This window comes from Bubalus bubalis, chromosome 4, assembly GCF_019923935.1.
Source record: "Bubalus bubalis isolate 160015118507 breed Murrah chromosome 4, NDDB_SH_1, whole genome shotgun sequence".
Classification (NCBI taxonomy): domain Eukaryota; kingdom Metazoa; phylum Chordata; class Mammalia; order Artiodactyla; family Bovidae; genus Bubalus; species Bubalus bubalis.
The window spans coordinates 85,339,895-85,360,029 of record NC_059160.1 but is presented as its reverse complement, the minus strand read 5'-3'; the positions used below and the strand labels follow the sequence as shown (position 1 = coordinate 85,360,029).

General features: G+C 39.4%; 1 protein-coding gene across 5 annotated transcripts in view; it reads right to left on the bottom strand.

The window, feature by feature from the left end:
* Window positions 1-20,135, bottom strand: part of ANO6 (anoctamin 6) — a 233,180-nt gene that overhangs the window by 41,261 nt on the left and 171,784 nt on the right. For 4 of the 5 annotated variants that reach the window (XM_044941665.2, XM_025284022.3, XM_025284024.3 and 1 more), the window contains 3 exons: window positions 12,555-12,660; window positions 7,982-8,042; window positions 1,264-1,425 (listed from right to left, as the gene is read on the bottom strand). In XM_044941665.2, the coding sequence (XP_044797600.2) occupies window positions 1,264-1,425; window positions 7,982-8,042; window positions 12,555-12,660 (329 nt within the window). The remainder of the gene's footprint in view (window positions 1-1,263; window positions 1,426-7,981; window positions 8,043-12,554; window positions 12,661-20,135) is intronic. The other variant, XM_006073712.4, reaches the window with a different exon arrangement.

Below are 20,135 nucleotides of genomic sequence, written 5' to 3'. Positions count from 1 at the left end.
AAATATGGTTTCAGGGTAAATCCCCTAGGCACTTCTTCCAATCAGACTGTTACCCATTAGCCCTTTCTACACAGAAATTCTGAAATAACCAGTTACACCCACAAATATTTCTGAGTCTCTACTGAGTACTGAGAATAAAGAGAAAAAAAGATACGGTGTCTGCTTCAAGGAGCTTCTAAGTGTATAGGAATGACAGTGAAGTGCTCCTTACAGTGGACTTTTAAGAGGGCTGTGATCTAGTTAAGTGCTGGGTGGTCTGGGCACAGAGTCACAATGTATTGATAACAAGGCTGTCCCGGAGAAGAGGGCCTCTGGGGTGAGTTCTGAGATGCCACAGAGCTGATCAGGTGAAGGTAGAATGTCAAGGCCATTTCCCCCAGGGAGCTGTGTGTGCAAAGGCAAGATGCTAAAGAGACACAGGAGCACTACTTTCCAGGAAGTTCAAATAGTCCAGAACTGAGCCCAGAGTGTGGTGAGATGGGTGGGGCTGCCAGGTGGACAGATGGCAGGGGAATATCACAAAGGACTCTGTGTGCCTTAAAGATGGATGAGACATCAAAGGCGGTCAAGAAGGAGTAGAGGCAGCTAGACCCAAGGGCAGGATGCTTCAGCTAGGAGGTGAGAGAAGATGGCATCTTAGCAGGCAGACAGATTGGATGCAGGTGTGATGAAAGGGGAAGATCAAGGATGCTTGCCATGTTTCTGGCTTTGTTAGTGTTCTGAATTCTAGTTTCCTGAAATAAGAAGGGCAGGAAAAGGAGCAAGTCTGAGAGAGAAGACAACTGATTCGGTTCTGACCAGCTGCCCGTGGGCCCCAAGAGAGATGTCTGGTAGGCGGATAAAAGTCCACAATTCAGGGGAAAGACCCAGACCGAGCAGAGAATTTGTCCTGTTTCCAGCAGTAACTGGGGCAAGAGTGGACGAGCTCTGCATGGACTATGGAGGGGCAGTTCTCACCCTGGCTGCAGGAGAAGCACTGAGAGCTCTTAAAATGTTTTGAGCCTGGGCACCACCCTCAAAGTTCTGATTTTTTCGGTCTGGCATTATTTTTTGTCTTTGGAAAGCTCGACGGGGCAGTCAGGGTTAAGAATCAACCTGCAGAGAACAGGGAGCCTTTGGGTAGAGGGCAGAGGCTGTCTTGAAATCCTGCAGACCCTGCCACGGGCAGTTGGACATGCGGGGGAAACCTTGGGATGCGCCATGAGGAAGGTGAACGCAATGCTTCTTGATGGCAAGGACAACGGAAATGCTCAAAACACCCACCTCCCGGCAGTGTTTGTTCTGACTTCACTGATGTTCCAACAACAGTGAGTGAGAGTAGAGATAATCTGGACATTGGCATCAAGTCTGAATTCTGGTTGTGACAATCACTGGATGTTTGACTACCGGTTACAATGCTTCCACAGCCTGAGCTACTGCTTTCCTCTATGGAAAATGGGGGGAAAAGGAACGAGCTTACAGGCTGTCCTGAGCTAAATGACCTAACATTTATAAAGACCCTCATGACCCTCTGAGGTAACTGCTATTACACCCCCATTTTGGACATCAGGAAACAGAGGCACAGAAAACTTCAAATACTTGCCTGAGATAAGGAGTCAGGTATTGAAGCAAGGCATGCTTGGCTTCAGAGCCCAAGCCCTTCTTACAAATGAGCCTAACTGCCCAGGCTGCCTGCTCCATAACCCGCCTCCTGCTGGCTCTGTTCCAGCACCCACTCTGCTGAGATGTCATCCCTGCTTGCTGCCCAGTGTCTCATTCTCCTCCTCCAGGACATAGAGCTAGTAACTGCCCTCTGTCCCAACACTGCCTCTGTGGGTACACTAACCCTCATGATGCCACTCCTGTGATTACCTCATGTTCACAAGCATATATGGGTGGCAGCCTGGCTTTTTCCCACAGATGCTGCTGTCAATGGAGGCAAAGAGCACAAAGTTAGTGGGGGAGGCCACTAATCATCTATGTGGTTGGGAAGCTAGAAAGATTTCAACCAGTCCCCAGAGTGGCTCCTGCTTTCAGGACAGGCCCTTCTCCTTCTACATGCCCTTCCCAGAATGAAAGAGTTTGTTCCTCATTTATGGGTAAGGCAGCATTTGTGACTCCTTGACCAGAACCTTCAAAAACAGACCACTTTGCTGAAACAGAAGCGTGGTACCACAGCTCAGCTACTCTACAGCCTCATCTGGGTCAGACAAGTCAGGGCAAGGGATCCACAGTGGTGAGTGTTCCGTACAGAGAGCGATGCCTCCACCACTGAGAACCTGCCCAGCCATTCGCACTTTTCCCCCATCTGGGGGGAATGAAGTATCCATGGGATGAAAGCCTTGAGGGCACCAGCTAACTGTGGACTAAGCTGTGACTGACTGGCCCTGCTCCCCATCTGACCCATGCTCGCCTCACACGCAGATACTCCAAAAAGAGACCCCAGCTTTGGGGAATGAGCCAACTCTCCTCGGGCTGCACATGAAGCAGAACCACCACCCACTTACTAAAGACCCCTGGGCTCATATGACCACACACCTTATCTAACAGAAGACCCATACTTTTTAATTTGAGAATTCTATTGCCAACATTGAACCTTCCACGCATGAAGTTCTTTCCACTCTGTCTTCCCCTCTGCAGCTATGATATCAGTCCAGAGCGAGTGTACACTCTGCAAAAAAGGCACACACTTTATTCCCTACACTGATCTCCACTTGTGCATGTCACAATGGATAGCACTCACACATCCTGACCTTTGTTTGCTCCTGCATTTATCATTTACGATGTCCATGAGGGCAGGGATTTGGTTTTGCCCATGGCTGAAACACTAGCAAACAGCAGGCACTGGGTAAGTATTAGCTAAATGAATGTACTGTGGGAAGTCATTCCAAAAAGCGGAGGACGGCCGCTGCCTGGGACAGCTCAAGGATGTAATCGTCTACTTGGCGGACCAAGCTCGCTCCAGCCGCTCCCTGCTATGCCTGAACGACCACTGTCTGCCACTCTCTGCTCTGCCCATCTTGAGAGCCTGGAGGAGCTGAGAGGAGGATGCAACTGTTGATGGTGAGGTTGTGGTGGCTCCGGCCCTTTGAGTGCTGGGAGTTATTCAGGAGAGAGACAGAAAATATCACATGTACCATCCTGTCCCATGGTTCACTTGACCCAGGACCACTCACCAGGGGACATGCTGGCCCTTTCCAACCCCAAGAAAGGGACTGTGGGTGGGTGAGAAGATGGTATCTTTCCTTTAACAGCCTCCTTATAAGGCTAGCCTGGAAAAAGCTCTCTAAAGCCACTTTGGATACTTTCCCTGTGTTTATGGAATCTCTCTAAATTTTGTCACTTTAATTGAAATATGAGAAATACAACTATTTTTGAAATTTTTGTTGATTTTCAAGGAAGAAAATTCTTATTTTCTTATTTTCTTCTTCTTCTAAGTAAAGAAAATTACTTTTCACTTCATTTGAAAGAGCAGCTTACTTTCACGAATTTAAATCTTCAAGCATAACTATTTGAAAAAAATCTGTGATGCAGGACATGAAAGCCCTACTGTGTTTTGGCACCCACAAGCAGGTGGATAAAATGAACAGGACTGATCTCGTGAGGCTGGGCTTCCTTACTCCTGATCCAGAAAGAAGGGTCCATACCTGCATAGGTGAGGTAGGACCAAGGTTGTAGAACCATTCTTTTCTAGCCCATTTCTCAGATCCCCAGATAAGATAGTGCAATTATATCAAATAAATACTTCCATATCCTTTTAAAAGTCTGTTACAACTTTATTACTATTCCCTGCATTTTGTCACTGATTTAAGGGCTGACGACAACCAAAGTACCTACAGAGCTCTGATTCTGTGATTGTCACTCTTTGTCTTTGGGGCCTCTAGTAATTTGCTGCATCTGCCTGAGTGTCATTTTCCTCATCTTTAGAATGGGAGCGTAACAGCCATTCATTTGCTCAGTAACAATCTAGCAACAGTATTAGCAGGAGATGAGTTATGAAAACTTCTCTTCTCACAAAAAGCAAGAGAAGCAATTTAATCAGTTGCTATAAGGAAAGGACACTGGATACCCTTCCCCTTCCTCCCCGAACTTGAACATAAAATGGATGCTTTTTACCAAATTCTGAAGTTGACACATTCTGAGTGGGAAGTGATAGGACTTCTGTGCAAGCCAGAAATGGCCTGATGAAAAATAATGCTGCTGCTGCTGCTGCTAAGTCACTTCAGTTGTGTCCGACTCCGTGCGACCCCATAGATGGCAGCCCACCAGGCTCCCCCATCCCTGGGATTCTCCAGGCAAGAATACTGGAGTGGGTTGCCATTTCCTTCTCCAAGGCATGAAAATGAAAAATGAAAGTGAAGTCGCTCAGTCATGTCCGACTTCTAGCGACCCCATGGGCTGCAGCCTACCAGGCTCCTCCGTCCATGGGATTTTCCAGGCAAGAGTACCGGAGTGGGGTGCCATTGCCTTCTCCGGAAAAATAGTGAGTGGGCAGCAAATCCTCGAAACCTTGGAGGGCTGCAGGAATGGGTGGGAGTTTCTTAGTTCCTTGTGTCATAGAGCTGAGAACTCAGCAGGGTCTATGACAGACTCCATAGCCCAGTATAACCACTCAATGCTTGGAGCGTCCTGGGCCACGTGGCTGCTTGCTCACAGGGCTGCATGTCCCAGAGTGACAGCACGGGGGTCTGGGGTGACTGCATGATGCCAGACAGGAATTTCCTGTTCTCTATCTTTTGTACTCTCTCTTCCTGCAATAAAACAACTGGTTGGACTCCAGAGGGGCGCACGGCACTCACATTCTCTGGCAAACCATGTTCCAGGCAGCTCTAGCTGACTGAGAGAGACACAGAATAAGACAATGAACACAGAGTATGAAACATAGACTACGTTTCATAAGAACATAGAATGAACATAGAATAAGAAGAGAGAGAAGGCTGCCTAGGACCATGGGAACCAAAACCAGCTGGTCCTCTTAATCAGGATATTATACAGCTAAAGAAAATATCCATCTGATGGAAGATTCCAATACACAGTGTAGGTGGTTGTATCCAGCAATGTCTAAGGACAAGGCCCACTCTGTAGCTGGGATCGTTCTGGTTGCTTTAACAGTTTGCTGCTAAAGGCCTGGCAGGTTTTATTGGGTCTTGAAACTATTCAGACTTCTGTAATCACTCACAAAGGCAGACGAGTTTGCTTAGCCTAGATTCCTACTTCCTAACTGAAAGACTACAAGGCTGAAGATACATTTCTTGGGATAAATAACAAGGTCATACTGTATTGTACAGGGAACTATATTCAATATACTGTGATAAGCCATAATGGAAAATATATGAAGAATTCCTGTGTGTGTATAATTGAGTAACCGTGCTGTACAGCAGAAATTAACACGATGTTGTAAGTCAACTATATTTGAATACATTTTAAACATTGTAATTCTAAAAAAAAATACATCTCCAGACTCTCCTGCAGCTAGGATTCCAGATGTGGTTTTTCAAATGCCCATCAGATGCACCTGTGTGTCACCAACATCAGATGCAGCTGAATGGAGACAGAGGTGGTACAGCAGTTGCATCATTTTGCTAGTGTGGATGCAGCCACAGAAGCAGAGACCTGAAACGAACAGTTGTTAATAGTCACTTTCTGATCTCCAAGTGAAGCTAGTTAGGGTGACTGCTTCCTGAAATCCCCCTTCTTATGAGCTAGGTGTCTGAGTTTTTCTAGGAATCACTAGGCCCACCCTAGAACTCAAAGGTGAAAATTAAAAATGGCAGTCATGCAGCCAGCCAAGAGGCTGGTGGGGAGCATCAAAGAGAAGTAGGTAAGAAACGACAAGGAATGGGGAGGGGAGAAGGCTTTCAGAACCTCTACTTCCACCGGGAGTAGTTGGTGTTTAGCACTCTAGGAGTCAGTAGGAGCAGATGGACTGGCTTGGCCTAAAAGGGGGGATATTTTTCAAAGAAGTACATGATTTATGCGAAATTTATTATACAAGGTTTTCTCTTTTCAACTTTTATAGTTTCCAGGGAGAATAAAAATACTCTGCAATATACATCTGGGCACAAGAGATGGTACAGGAATATGATGATGGTGATATGAAAAACTTCAGTTTTGCAATTGCAGGCTTTCCGTAATGAGGTTCCCAGCAGTAGTTCTCATCAGGCAGAGGTAACAAGAAAAGCAATAAGGCATTTAAAATAAAAACTTCATCATACACACACATATCCTTAAAGATACACATATGGTGCCGTGAGCAGGGCTGAAATGTTTTCTGCATTCTAAAATCTGATGAAATAAAATCAGCAGCTCAATATGCCTGTTGCTTCTATAAACATGGTGTAGTTTAATGATCACAGAAAGCAGAGCTGGTTAGGAAATTTGAAGCTTTTCTTTTGTGTCAAAGTTAGTAATTTTTGCTTCATTTAAGAAGTCTCTTTTAATTAGGGCTATAAGCTCTATTAATATACGGAGTTCAATAGATGTGTTTGAATTTTATAGATTATGAATTAGTGTTGAGACTGAGGTTTGGGCAGTTTAGTTACAACTGCCCCTGCCCACATGTTCAGCACTCACCCTCTTACAAGGATGAAAAAAATGAAAGGTGTATTTCACAGTGAAGGAGTACAGAGAATCTTAATATATGAACTTGATCTTTATTCTTCCATGTGGCAAATATTAGCTACTGTTTGGTCTCCAGCCAAAACATGCTAAATGTCTGAATGACAATGTGACTTACTAGGTATATTTGGCTATCTTACAGTTTACTTTATGCAGGAGTGGCAACTAATATCTCTTAAAAGTGTCCAAAGTAATTGGCCTGCCTGTTTTGTGATTCATTTGGGGACCTTTCATAGGCACAACCACTGCAAAAGAGAAATACCGCCAGGGACACCTATAAACAATGGTGTCTGTATGTAAGTAGCATGCGTTGACAGGCTGTCTTCTCCAAAATAAGAAACTTGGTTCTGTTTCCTCCCCCACCTATCTATACCCTGAACTGTTTTATCCCAGACTCACACAATGAAATTGGAAATGCATTTATCTTCGAAAATGAACATTTTTTTCTCCTATGGTAGAACATTCACATCAATTAAACATGTCAAAGTCTGTATAAGATGATAATTGCCTCATTACATTAATGATGCTCTTTAAGATAAATAATATATAGTGTTAAAGCTTCTATATACAAATTATATTCTTAAGGATCACATCTGTCCTATTTATTAAACAGAATGTTATTATGATAAGAGTAGCAGCATGTATTCATTATCTAGTTACTCATACAGAAGTATATAAACAAGAAAGCTTACCTGGAATCCCCACGTTGCTGCTCTTCCTGAATCCCAATCCCATGAAAATTAGGTTGGATCACAGCTAGGGATGCTGTTACAACAACAGCTGCCAGTGAACCATGCCTCCCTGTATTATCTAAGCCCTTAAGCTGTCCTCCCATCTCTTCACATTGTTGTTGGGTTGACCATGACATGCTTTGGTTGATGGAACATTTGCAAACTAGATGCAAACGTAGGCTTAAAAAATGCCTGATGTGTACTTTTCCTTTCCTGCTTCTCTTTGGAACCCTGAACTACCATGTGAAGAATGCTGGTCCAGCTCCTGGAGGTTGAGAAACCATGCAGACCAAGACAAGGTGGCCCAGTTGAGCCCTGTACACCAACCCTGCTTGGTGAATTTCCCATCTGACACGAGAACCATGAGAAATAATACATGTGGGTTTTAAGCCACTACATTTTGAGGTAGTTTTTTTATGCCGTAATTGATACAATGGCCCTAAGAATTATAAATGTGGAGTTCCAGGGGAGCTGAAGCTTGGGCAATCCAAGAGACTAAAAGTGGGTTGTTTTCATAGTCTCTTTATATAAAACAGTATAAAGATGTTAAGTTCAGTACTTATGTGATTTTAGGGTTTTTGTTTGTTTGATTTCAGTTAAGAGGCAAAAGGAAACTGAAAAAAAAAAAAAAAATATATATATATATAACTTACCCCACACCCCCATAAATACTGCAAAGACTAGGGTTCCAAAACTGTCAAAGATGCACAATTTCTGTAAAATACAATAATGACATTTACATGAATTATGTTCTTCACCTACTAGAATTCATCAAATATGCACTGCTTTGTATATCTTACAGTCTGGAAATTTCTTTTAAATCTGTTGCCTAGTTTGACAATCACCATATCTACTACATACTTACAGATGAGATTTCTCATTCTCCTGAAAGCACATAGCTTTTACCAGACTACATTTTCCAAAGGAATCTTTCTGTGTCTTGATAAAGAAATAAGCACAGCTGTTAAGATTCCATTTTGCTGAAAGCCTCTAACATACTTTTGAATAACAGCCTCTTTTTATGGATGATCAGAGTGAATTCGAGGAAACAGAATGGCCCGAAGAGTACAATGAACTCCAAACAACTTTGAGATTTATGATTTGCATCTTATCATCCCACTCTGGTCAGAGGGCAAGTTCCCGAATTCCTGGTTTTCTTGTTAAGAGAAGCACAAAACTGGCGTTTACTTTAAGATGGCTCTCCTCCAGAGCTTGTTTTCCTTAAATCCAATGATGACTTTTCTATCATGGCTGACAGAAGCTTTCATCAGGATAAAGATGCAAAAGTGCTTTTGCTGACATTACAAAGGGTACAATGATCACGAATGAATACACTACATACTCTATTTACTAGCTTACTAACTTTCAAATTTTTGCTAATTGTCTCCCTCTATTAATTCCTGAAAAATTTTCCAATTAGCTACCAATTTTTCATCAGTGAGCATTTTTATATCTCCTAAAAAGGTCTATAAAATTAGTAGAAAAAGTGGCAAACACAATATCAACTTTATGAAAGAGCTTGTGAAAAGTAAAGAAGACATGCTAGTAAAGGAAGCTATAGGCTAAAAATAAATAAAAGCAAACTCTTCAGTGCAAAAGAAAATTCAAAGCTGCTTCTAAATAAAGAACTTGACTTTTTAAAAGTTCTTTCTGGGTTGCCCTTATACTGATGCAAAATGAATAAACTTCCACCTAAATAAAATATAAGTTAAGGTTATTTTTGTAAAATCATATCCACCTACCCATCTTCTTTTTTTTTTCAATAATAGAACTATTTTATTAAACATATGAACGTACTTATTTTGTACAACACGCATTTCTTTCTTTCCTCTGCCCCAGGAAGCCAGAGCTCTAGAACCCCATGTTTATAAAAACACACTTGGGCAGCTACTATGACAAGGTGAAAAAAGTGCAATTCCGAAAGTAACAACACATAACCAAAGTGGGGAACAAAAAAAGGCAGAGGTGAGTGGGCCCAGTGCTGCTCATCTTCTCTCAAAAGGAAACAATTTAAGAATAGAAACTCTTGAGCATTATTTAAGCAGTACTGCCCAGCTCTCTTGGTAGCATCTCTCTCTCGATTCCATTTATCTTGATGTGGTAACTAACTAATCTGTTACTTCTTTAAGAAATTCTGCCCTGGTTTATATCCTTTTCAGTGGCCCATATCCCTTTGAGCTTCAAAAACACAGAAGTCGCTCAGTCGTGTCTGACTCTTTGCGACCCCATGGATTGTAGCCCACCAGGCCCCTCGGTCCATGGGATTTTCCAGGCATGAATACTGGAGTGGGTTGCCGTTTCCTTCTCCACCCATCTTCTTATATATCCTTTTCCAAATCATGTAGATGCCCCTCAATCACACATATATTTCCTGAGCAGAAAGAATAGTCCCAAACTGTCATTCAGTTACTCCTCTCAAAAATCCAGCTCAAGGAAGACAGAATTAACAAATGAGTGATCAATCTGGGGAACAGTGCTCCCCACCTACTCTAGTCCTGGGATTACACAGAACACAGATTTCAAATCTTTTAGCTTTGACTATCTTGAACTATCTTTTTCAAGCTCTCTTTTAATGTCATGTCTTATCGTTTACTGAAAAATTATTAGAGGAAAAGTCCTATGAAATACAGTTCTGCGTGTTATAATGTTATTATTGAAGATTCTGTCCAGTGTTACTTCTCTTCTAGGAATCAGTGCAAACCTCTCTCTATGTGATACCTCCCTATTTGCCCTGATGCCTCTACCCTCCCATTCCAGAAAGAGAAAATGCTATTATGCTGACAAAAAGCCACTGAAAGCACATCTGTCAATACCAGAGGAGTGGGAGGGAAAGGAGCAGCAAGAAAAGGCAAGTGTACTGCTAAAGCCAAGCTCACCGCAGCTGCCGAGCTCAAGACATCTTACAAAGCAAGATGTGCCTTGCACTCCTATGAGAGAGAGTTAGGTGGCTTGGAGGAAGTTACCATTTTTGCCATATGGGTAAGAATTGAGGAACTGAAAGTATAGGATGGTTGGCCTCTCTGCTCTACATGCCCCAGAAACAACATGGAAACAGGAAGTAAAGGGGGAGATAAGCAAAGAGTTTTCTTGGTAAGAAGCTTAGCTTAGCTTGTTTGGCAGGATGGCAGAGAGGGAAAGCTGGCTGTGCCAACAGGGGCCCCGAGTCAGGACACTGCTTTAGTCATGTGGAGCAGGAAGGCAGAGAGAGCTGTACATGCGGGCATGATGATTTTAAGTGGAGGATAGAAATCTGGAAAAGTTAGAATCTAGAAAAGTGACAATTTGCTATGCTTTCTTCCTGCAAAGGAACAAAATCAAAATTATGTAACAATGCATTTCAAAGACCTAAACATTATAACTTAATCATATTTCCTCTTTATCTTGCCAGCTAAAAAGCTAAGAACTTTATTTAATGCTCAGTCACAAAACCAGTATCAATCCTGATTATTTCCATAACTGTTTCTTCATTTCCTTGATCCTGATGATCTATTTCTAATTTATTAATAATTCTGGCATACATATCTAGTGAATATTCCATCACTTTCCAAAAGGAAAGAAATGACTATAAAATGTATAAATGAAGAAATGATTGAATTAACCAACAAACAGGAAAGGTGCTTCTCTTTTTTCCTTTTTTACCTTATTTTTTCATTTCATTCTTTTACTTATATTCTTTTATACACTTTGCTCCCTTTGTAAATCACTCTGAAAAGACTCAAAGGATTTTTTTTGAAACTGGAGGAGAATGATTCACTCTTTTTCCCCAAAACATGAGAGTGTGAAAATTTCGTAAGGAAAATGGTATTTCCATTTGTACTCTGTGGAGTACAGTTTGCCTCTGGTCTTATCCCCAGCACTTGCCTTAAATCCTGTGGCCTGGGGATACACACTAAGGCCCTTTATGAGTCAACAGTACTGGAAGGCAGCTTCTCTCTTACGACCTCCAAGTCTTTCACTTTGAGTGACCTATGATGGGTATTTATAGTCTAGAACTTGTGTTGGTTGAAGGGGAGTGGGCGATGAAATCTAATTTAACTCATAAAGTATAAAAATACATGTGCTGACAAGATCCTGAGATCCTCTTAATTAAGTGGTGGAGCAATTTTTCTAACTGAGTTCGATTCAAGAGTGAAGTACGTGCTCCTACAGTCAGCCAGTGAGGAACACGGTAATAGCAAGGAAGGCAGATGTGTTGTCGTTTTCTGGCTTGTCTGTCACTAGGCGGGTGGTTGAGCAAATTATTTAATCCCGCAGATTCAGTGTTCTAATCTGTAAAATAGAGGCAACACTCGTTCTGCCTGCCTCACAGCACTGTTTTGTGCATCAAGTGATATTACAGGTATGAGTATAAGTTCGTGAAGTCTAAACTATAAAGTAGCATCACTATATTAGCTATGTATTCAGTTAAAGTAAGACTTACATGGAGCAGATCAGAATATTCTGAGATCATAGAAATATTCCTAAACTTTCAGAGCAGAGTGAGGGGACAGAGAGATCAAGACAGGGAAGAATTCTATGAAGGTCAAAGTTATCAGGAAAACCTTCTGAAGCAAGCCAACCATCTTTCTTCCTGTCTAGCCTTTCTGGCATGCCTTTCAGGAAGCTCCCTCCAGTCTCAATGCCTTTGCTAAACCTCCTGGATTTTAAGTAGTCATATAGCTCAAGACCATCTATCTGCATGTGTAAGGGGAACCAGATGTGTTTGGTAGGAATGTTTAGAGACAAAGTGAATATCTGTTACCATTTGAAGACAAAACCTTTCTTATGCATTTTTATAAATACAGTCTAAATCTGATCGGCAAAGTCTTTAAAAATCCAAGGAGAGTTTCAGCATACTTTCAAAGTGGAAAAACAAGTACAGATTTCAGGTTTCCATTCACTTGAATTAAGGAAAATACTTATAACAGTAAACCTATTAAAAAGTATTTATGAGATAAGCCAGGTTTGAGAAATCTGCTTTGATTACTTGAAACACTCAAGCAGTTTCAATTCCACAGTTCTTCACTGACCTTTCAGGAGATTATTGATAAGGCTTTTAATTTCAATGTATTATTTATAAACAAGGAATAACACACGTATTTTATACCTATCTTTGCAAATGAAGGCTTAGCTGAAAATTACCTTTCTAAATTCCTCAAGAGGAAAAAAATTTAAGCACTATGTTGTACTAAAATTATTAGAAGGCAAAAAAAGCTTTCATTACTTGTAAATGTTTGAAAAAAATACCTTTGAGGACTCGCAAGTAACATTGAGTGACCAGAATGGACACTCTTTATCACACTGAGGACACATTATGATCTGGCCACCAATATCAGGATCACAAACTTCTTTGCTAAAGAAAAGAGAAAAATAAAGTTTAATTTTTAAAAATTTAATGAACAAGACTTTTTATCAGAATGATAAGATCCAACATCCATTCATGATAAAAAACTAACTAAATTCTTATAAAACTAGGAGTGGAAATGAACTTCATTAACCTGATAAAATCTTGCTGTATAAAACCTATAAAAGACATTATACTTAACAGTAAAAGGCTGAAAGTATTTCCTTTACATCAGAAACAAGATACTATGTCCCACTATCACTGCTTCTTTTCACTGGTTGTGATACCACTGTCAACATAGTTAATAAAAAAAAATATAAACAAAAAAAACAAAGACAGGGGGAATGGCAAGGAAAAAACCTGCTATCCCTAATAAATCACATAATTGTTTATATGGACAACTCAATAAAACTTGCAGATAAATTATGAGAATAAATGAGTTTAGTAAGTTTGCTGGACACAAAATCGGTATATAATATATATATGTAGGGTCACAAAAAAGAAATTGTGTCTCTAAAGACCTGCCACAGTTAAGAGTTTTAATTTTTTATAACCGTTTTTCAACAACTTAAAAATATGAAGAGCCCAGGAACAAAAATCTAATTCAAAATGTACAAAATTTATATGGGGAAAATGTTGAAATTGTTGTAAAAGAGTGAAGAACCTATATAAATAGGTAAATTATCATGTTCATCATTTGGAAGAATCAATACTTGAAGATGTCATTTCTCCCTTATTTGAGCTATAAATTTAATAGAAAAGCAAAGCCTCAGAACAGTCAAGACATCTCCTAAAGAACAAGGTGCTACTGGGGTTGTTGTTTAGTTGCTAAGGTCTTGTGACTCTACAGACTATAGCCCACCAACCTCTGTCCATGAGATTTCTCAGGCAAGAATACTGGAGTGGGTTGCCATTTCCTTCTCCAGGGGATCTTCTCCACCCAGGGATCAAACCCACGTCTCCTGAATTGACAAGCAGATTCTTTACCAGTCAATCACCTGGGAACCCTTTAAGTTAAGAAAAACTGAGCAAAAGAGAAAAATAGAGTTCAGCAAGAGACCTCTGCATACACCAAAACTGATATATAATAGGCAGCATCGACCCAGCAAACCAGTAAGGTAAAAACTGATGTTTGAATAAACAGGGCTGCTGCAGTGGAATATCCATACAGAACAAGGTGAAAGTGAACCCCTAAATCCTATTACATATAAATCAAATTCCAGGTGGAAAATATAACTGCAAAAGTACCAAGTTACAGACGAGTATCTAGATAACCTAGGGGTAAAGGAAAATACTACTAAAGAAAAACAAAAAAGCATAAATCATAAAGAAAAATATCAATACATTCAAAATCTTTTAAAAGTAAGAACCTCATTAAAGCACTACAAAGAGAGGGGGAAAAAAATAGCCACAGACTGGCAGAAGTTTTGCAATATACAGGAATGACAAAGGACTACTCACAAGAGTATTTTAAAAACTCCAACAAGTTAATAAGAAAAACCCAGCAAACTATTAATAACAACAGGTTGCACACTGCTCACTCTAGGAGAAGCTATGCAGATTGACTCCAATGTGAATGGGATTGGAATTGCAGAATTAGTTAGCACTGCAAATAACTCAGTAAAAAATAACTGGGCATGAGAAACACTTCAAGAATATCTGAGTCAAGATCTTGGAAAACATGCCCCTCCACAAAGCAAAGAACTTGACAAAATCTGTCAAAATTAACCTCTGCAGAACTGCAGAAACCAATAGTATGACAAGTGTTTATTTGAGAAAAAACAACTAAATCTTTTCCATAAAAGAGTGAGTTTTGTGGCATTGTAACTTGGCTTATCCCCATCCCCATAACCTCAGCTTCATGTTGCCCATTAAAGCCAACAGTCTCACAACCAAGGTAGCCTCAGTTCAGTCCAGTTCAGTTGCTCAGTCATGTCCGACTCTGTGACCCCATGGACTGCAGCACACCAGGCTACCTTGTCCATCACCAACTCTCCGAGTTCACTCAAACTCCATGTCCATCGAGTCGGTGATGCCATCCAACCATCTCATTCTTGTCATCCCCTTCTCCTCCCACCTTCAATCTTTCCCAGCATCAGGGTCTTTTCCAATGAGTCAGTTCTTCACATCAGGTGGCCAAAGTACTGGAGTTTCAGCTTCAGCATCGGTCCTTCCAATGAATATTCAGGACTGATTTCCTTTAGGATGGACTGGTCAGATCTCCTTGCTGTCCAAGGGACTCTCAAGAGTCTTCTCCAACACCACAGTTCAAAAGCATCAATTCTTCGGTGTTCATTCAGGTTTCTTTTGGTTCAACTCTCACATCCATACATGACTACTGGAAAAGCCATAGCTTTGACTAGATGGACCTTTGTTGGCAAAGTAATGTCTATGCTTTTAAATATGCTGTCTAGGTTGGTCATAGCTTTTCTCCCAAGGAGCAAGCATCTTTTAATTTCACAGCTGCACTCACCATCTATAGAGATTTTGGAGCTCAAGAAAATAAAGTCCGTCACTGTTTCCATTGTTTCCCCATCTATTTGCCATGAAGAGATGGGACTGGATGCCATGACCTTCTTTTTTTGAATGTTGAGTTTAAAGCCAGCTTTTTCACTCTCCTCTTTAACTTTCAAGAGGCTCTTTAGTTCTTCTTTGCTTTCTGCCATAAGGTTGGTGTCATCTGCATATGTGAAGTTATTGATATTTCTTCTGGCAATCTTGATTCCAGCTTGTGCTTCATCCAGTCCAGCATTACTCATGATGTACTCTTTGGCTTTAGAGATCCAGATAAACTGATAGTGAACATAAAAACTGCCTGATGGAATGCTGAAGGCATTCCCCAACATGCAAACACAGAGCCACCTGGCAAAGGCTCAATAAAATGATTGATTCCAGGCATTTAAAGAAATCACTGTCCAATCATTAGCAGATAACTAAGCTTTTGTATACAGACCTCGTGGCCATGCATGATAAAGAATATAACTTTACAGAATTTGTTCAGGAAACTAACTAAATAAATCCCATCAGCAGCAGCAATGACAATAGAAGCAATAATAAGCTCTGAGGAGGGGTAAAATCTGGTTTTCAGATTGGCCACATTTTAATTAAAATGCCCAGTTTTCAACAAAAAATTACAAGATACATAAAGAAACAGAAAAGTTTGGCCATGACACAGGGTGAAAAAGAAGCCAATAGAAACTCCCTGAGGATGTCCAGACATTGGACATACTAAATGAAGACACAAATAAGCAATTATACATATGTTCAAAGAACTAATAGAAATCACACCTAAAGAAATAAAGTATGTGAGCATCTTACTGTACAGAGAATATGAACAGATAAAAATTACTTAAAGACCAACTAGAAATTCTAGAGATATAAATATAATGAGTAAAACAAAAAATTCACTAGAGAGGTTCCTTTGCAGAATGAACTGGATGAAGAAAAAGACAGCTAACTTAACATTAGGTCTATTGAGATTATCTTGTCTGAGAATCACAAAGAATAAGGAATGACAAAAAATGAATGTAGCCTCAGAGATGAGTGGGACACCATCAAAAATACACATAATAGGACAGCCAGAAGGAATGAGAGAAAGAAAGAGGCAGAAAGAATATGTGAAGAAATAATGGCTGAAGAACTTTCAAAGTCTGATGAAAGCAAATTAATATAAATTAATTTGTATATCCAAGAAGCTCAACAGGCTCAAAGTAGAATAAACAGAGAAATCCAAACATAAGCACATCAGACTCAGTGTATCAAAAGTCAAGAACAAAGATAGAATTCTGATAGTCAAAAGAGAAAAGTCATTCCACATATACAAAGACTCTTCAGTACGATAAGCAGTTGATTCCTAATCCGAAACCATGGAAACCAGAAGGCAGTTGGATCATACTGTCAAAATGCTAAAAAAGGAAAAGATTGTCAATCAAGTATTCTATGTGCTGCAAAACTATTTTTCAAAAAACAGAGGAGAAATGATGACACTCCTACAAAAATAAAATCTGAAAGACTCCTTTGCTAGCAGACCTGCCCTACTAGAAATACTAAGAAGAATCCTTCAGGCTTAAATGAAAGTACACTAGGCAGTAAGTCAAACTCACTTGAAAAACCAAAGATCGCTGGTAGAGGTAACTACATAGGTTAAAAAACATATATAATATATATAAATACATTTTTACATAATATATATTTATATATATTAAGTGCAACAAGGTGCAGATACCCAAATAACACAATCAGCTATATATTACTATATTGTAATAGGTTTATAATACTTTCACACAAATAAGACATAAAAAACAAAGACAAAAATAAAACAAAGCATTTTTAATCTTACAGTAATACAGTACAACAGCTGGCACACAGGGGCTGGCATCGAGTAAGCAGATAAAGATACTGTACTACTGTGCTTACTGTACTCTATACAGTGAAGTACACAAAAGCACCATCGCTTCTAGACAACGCATGCAGGTGACAATGTATCCCAGACATGTTAACTAACTTACATGACTGGATATGCAAATGCACGTTTGCATCTTTGAAAGCTCACAATTTGAATGTTCATATGTAGGGGACTTACTGTAGTAAAATGGCAGATTTAACTCCAATGTAATGCCAACTTAATCAGAAAGTGAAGTGAAGAGAAGTCACTCAGCTGTGTCCGACTCTTTGCAACCCCATGGACTATCCAGTCCATGGAATTCTACAGGCCAGAACACTAGAATGCCTTTCCCTTCTCCAGGGGATCTTCCCAACCTAAGGATCAAACCCAGCATCTCTCACATTGTGGGCAGATTCTTTACCAGCTGAGCCACAAGGGAAGCCCTAATCAGAAAGTACTTTAATGTAAATAAATTAAATATTCCAATCAAAAGACAAAAGGCAGAAATAAATGGAATACAGAATAGATAAGCAACAGAGAAAAATCAACAGTTGGTTCTTTGAAAAGATCAATAAAACTGACAACTTTTAAGCTAGACTATTCAAGAAAAAAAGAAGATTTAAATTCCTAAAATCAGAAATGAAAAGAGGAACGTTACTACTGACATTACAAAAATAAAGAAGGGAATGTAAGGGATTACTGTCAATAATTATATGCCAACAAATGGAATAATCTAGATGAAATGGATAAGTTCCTAGAAAAACATAAATGATTGAAGTTGACTCAAGAAGAAATAGAAAACCTGAATAGATCTATAATGAGTTAAGAGACTGAATTAATAATCAAAGAAATGTCAAGGCCAATATAGCTTCACTGGTGAATTTTATCAGCCACTGAAAGAAAACTGATACCAATGCTTCACCAACTCTTCTAAAAATAAAGAGGTAGAAACATATCTCAATTTATTCTATGAAACCAGTATTACACCAATACCAAAACCAGACAAAGGCATCACAAAAAAACTACAGACTACTATTTCTTATCAATATAAATGCAAAAATCTTCAACAAAATATTAGCAAATCAAATCCAGTAAATCAAATTAAGTGGGCTGTATCCAGGAATGCAAGGATTGTTCACTGAACAAAAACAAATTTATATAATATGCCATACTGATAGAATAATGGATTAAAAACAATGAACAGAAGAGAATGTCCTCAGCTCAATAAGGGGAAAAAAACACACATAGCAAAGATTATACTTAATGGTGAAACTCTGAACAGATTCCTCCCAAGTTCAACATTGTACTAGAGGTTCTATTCAGGGCAACCAGATAAGGAAAATAAATTAAAAATCTCCAGATTAGAAAGAAATAAGGAAAATCATTTCTATTCCAGATGACATGATATTGTACATTAAAATCCAAAGAAATTTACCAAAAATCTGCTAGAATTAATAAGTCAGTTCATCGAGGTTATAAGCTGCTGCTGTTAAGTCACTTCAGTCGTGTCTGACTCTGTGCGACCCCACAGATGGCAGCCCACCAGGCTCCCTCATCCCTGGGATTCTCCAGGCAAGAACAATGGAGTGGGTTGCCATTTCCTTCTCCAGTGCATAAAAGTGAAAAGTGCAAGTGAAGTCGCTCAGTCGCGTCCAACTCTTCGAGACCCCATGGACTGCAGCCCACCATGCTCCTCCGTCCATGGGATTTTCCAGGCAAGAGTACTGGAGTGGGGTGCGATTGCCTTCTCCGGAAGTTATAAGACAAATCAATATATTAAAAGTAATTATATTTGTCTTGTTTCTTGAGGTATGCCTGTATTGCTATGAACTTTCCCCTTAACACTGCTTTTACAGTGTCCCATAGGTTTTGGGTTGTTGTGTTTTCATTTTTGTTCATTTCTATGCATATTTTTGGTTTCTTTTTTGATTTCTTTTGTGATTTGTTGGTTATTCAGCAGTGTGTTGTTCAGCCTCCATATGTTGGAATTTTTAATAGTTTTTCTCCTGTAATTGAGATCTAATCTTACTGTATTGTGGTCAGAAAATATGCTTGAATGATTTGCACCTAGATGTCCATCAGCAGATGAATGGATAAGAAAGCTGTGGTACATATACACAATGGAGTATTACTCAGCCATTAAAAAGAATACATTTGAATTAGTTCTAATGAGGTGGATGAAACTGGAGCCGATTATACAGAGTGAAGTAAGCCAGAAAGAAAAACACCAATACAGTATACTAATGCATATATATGGAATTTAGAAAGATGGTAATGATAACCTTGTATGTGAGACAGCAAAAGAGACACAGTCTTTTGGACTTGGTGCGGGGGGGAATGATTTGGGAGAATGGCATTGAAACATGTATAATATCATATGAGAAACGAATCGCCAGTCCAGGTTTGATGCAGGATACAGGATGCTTGCGGCTGGTGCACTGGGATGACCCAGAGGGATGGTATGGGGATGGAGGTGGGAGGGGGATTCAGGACTGGGAACACGTGTATACCCGTGGCAGATTCATGTTGATGTATGGCAAAACCAATACAATATTGTAAAGTAATTAGTCTCTAATTAAAATAAATAAATTTAAATTAAAAAAGTAATTATATTTCTATACATTAATGAATAATCTAAAAATAAAATGAACAAAATAATTTCATTTACAGTAGCATCAAAAATAATAAAAATACTTAAGATTAGAGAAAAGAAGTGTGAAATATATACACTGAAAAATATAAAATATTGATAAAAATTAAAGATGACCTAAATAAATGGAAAGCTATTGTGTGTTCGTGAATTAGAAGCCTTGGTACTGTTAAGATGGTAATAGCTCTCAAAGTGACCTACAGATTCAATGCAATTCTGGCTTTTTTGAAGAAATGAGAAAGCTGATTCTAAAATTATAGAAATGCAAGGTACCCAGAAAAATCAAAGCAATCGTGAACTTACTAAAAAGCTATAACAATCAATATAGTGTGGGACTTGCATGAAAGACTGCCATATGTATTGACAGAAAAGAATTGACAGTCCCTAATAAACTCATGTTTATGGCCAATTATTTTTGCACTTTATTAATACTTTGTACTAGTAATTAGT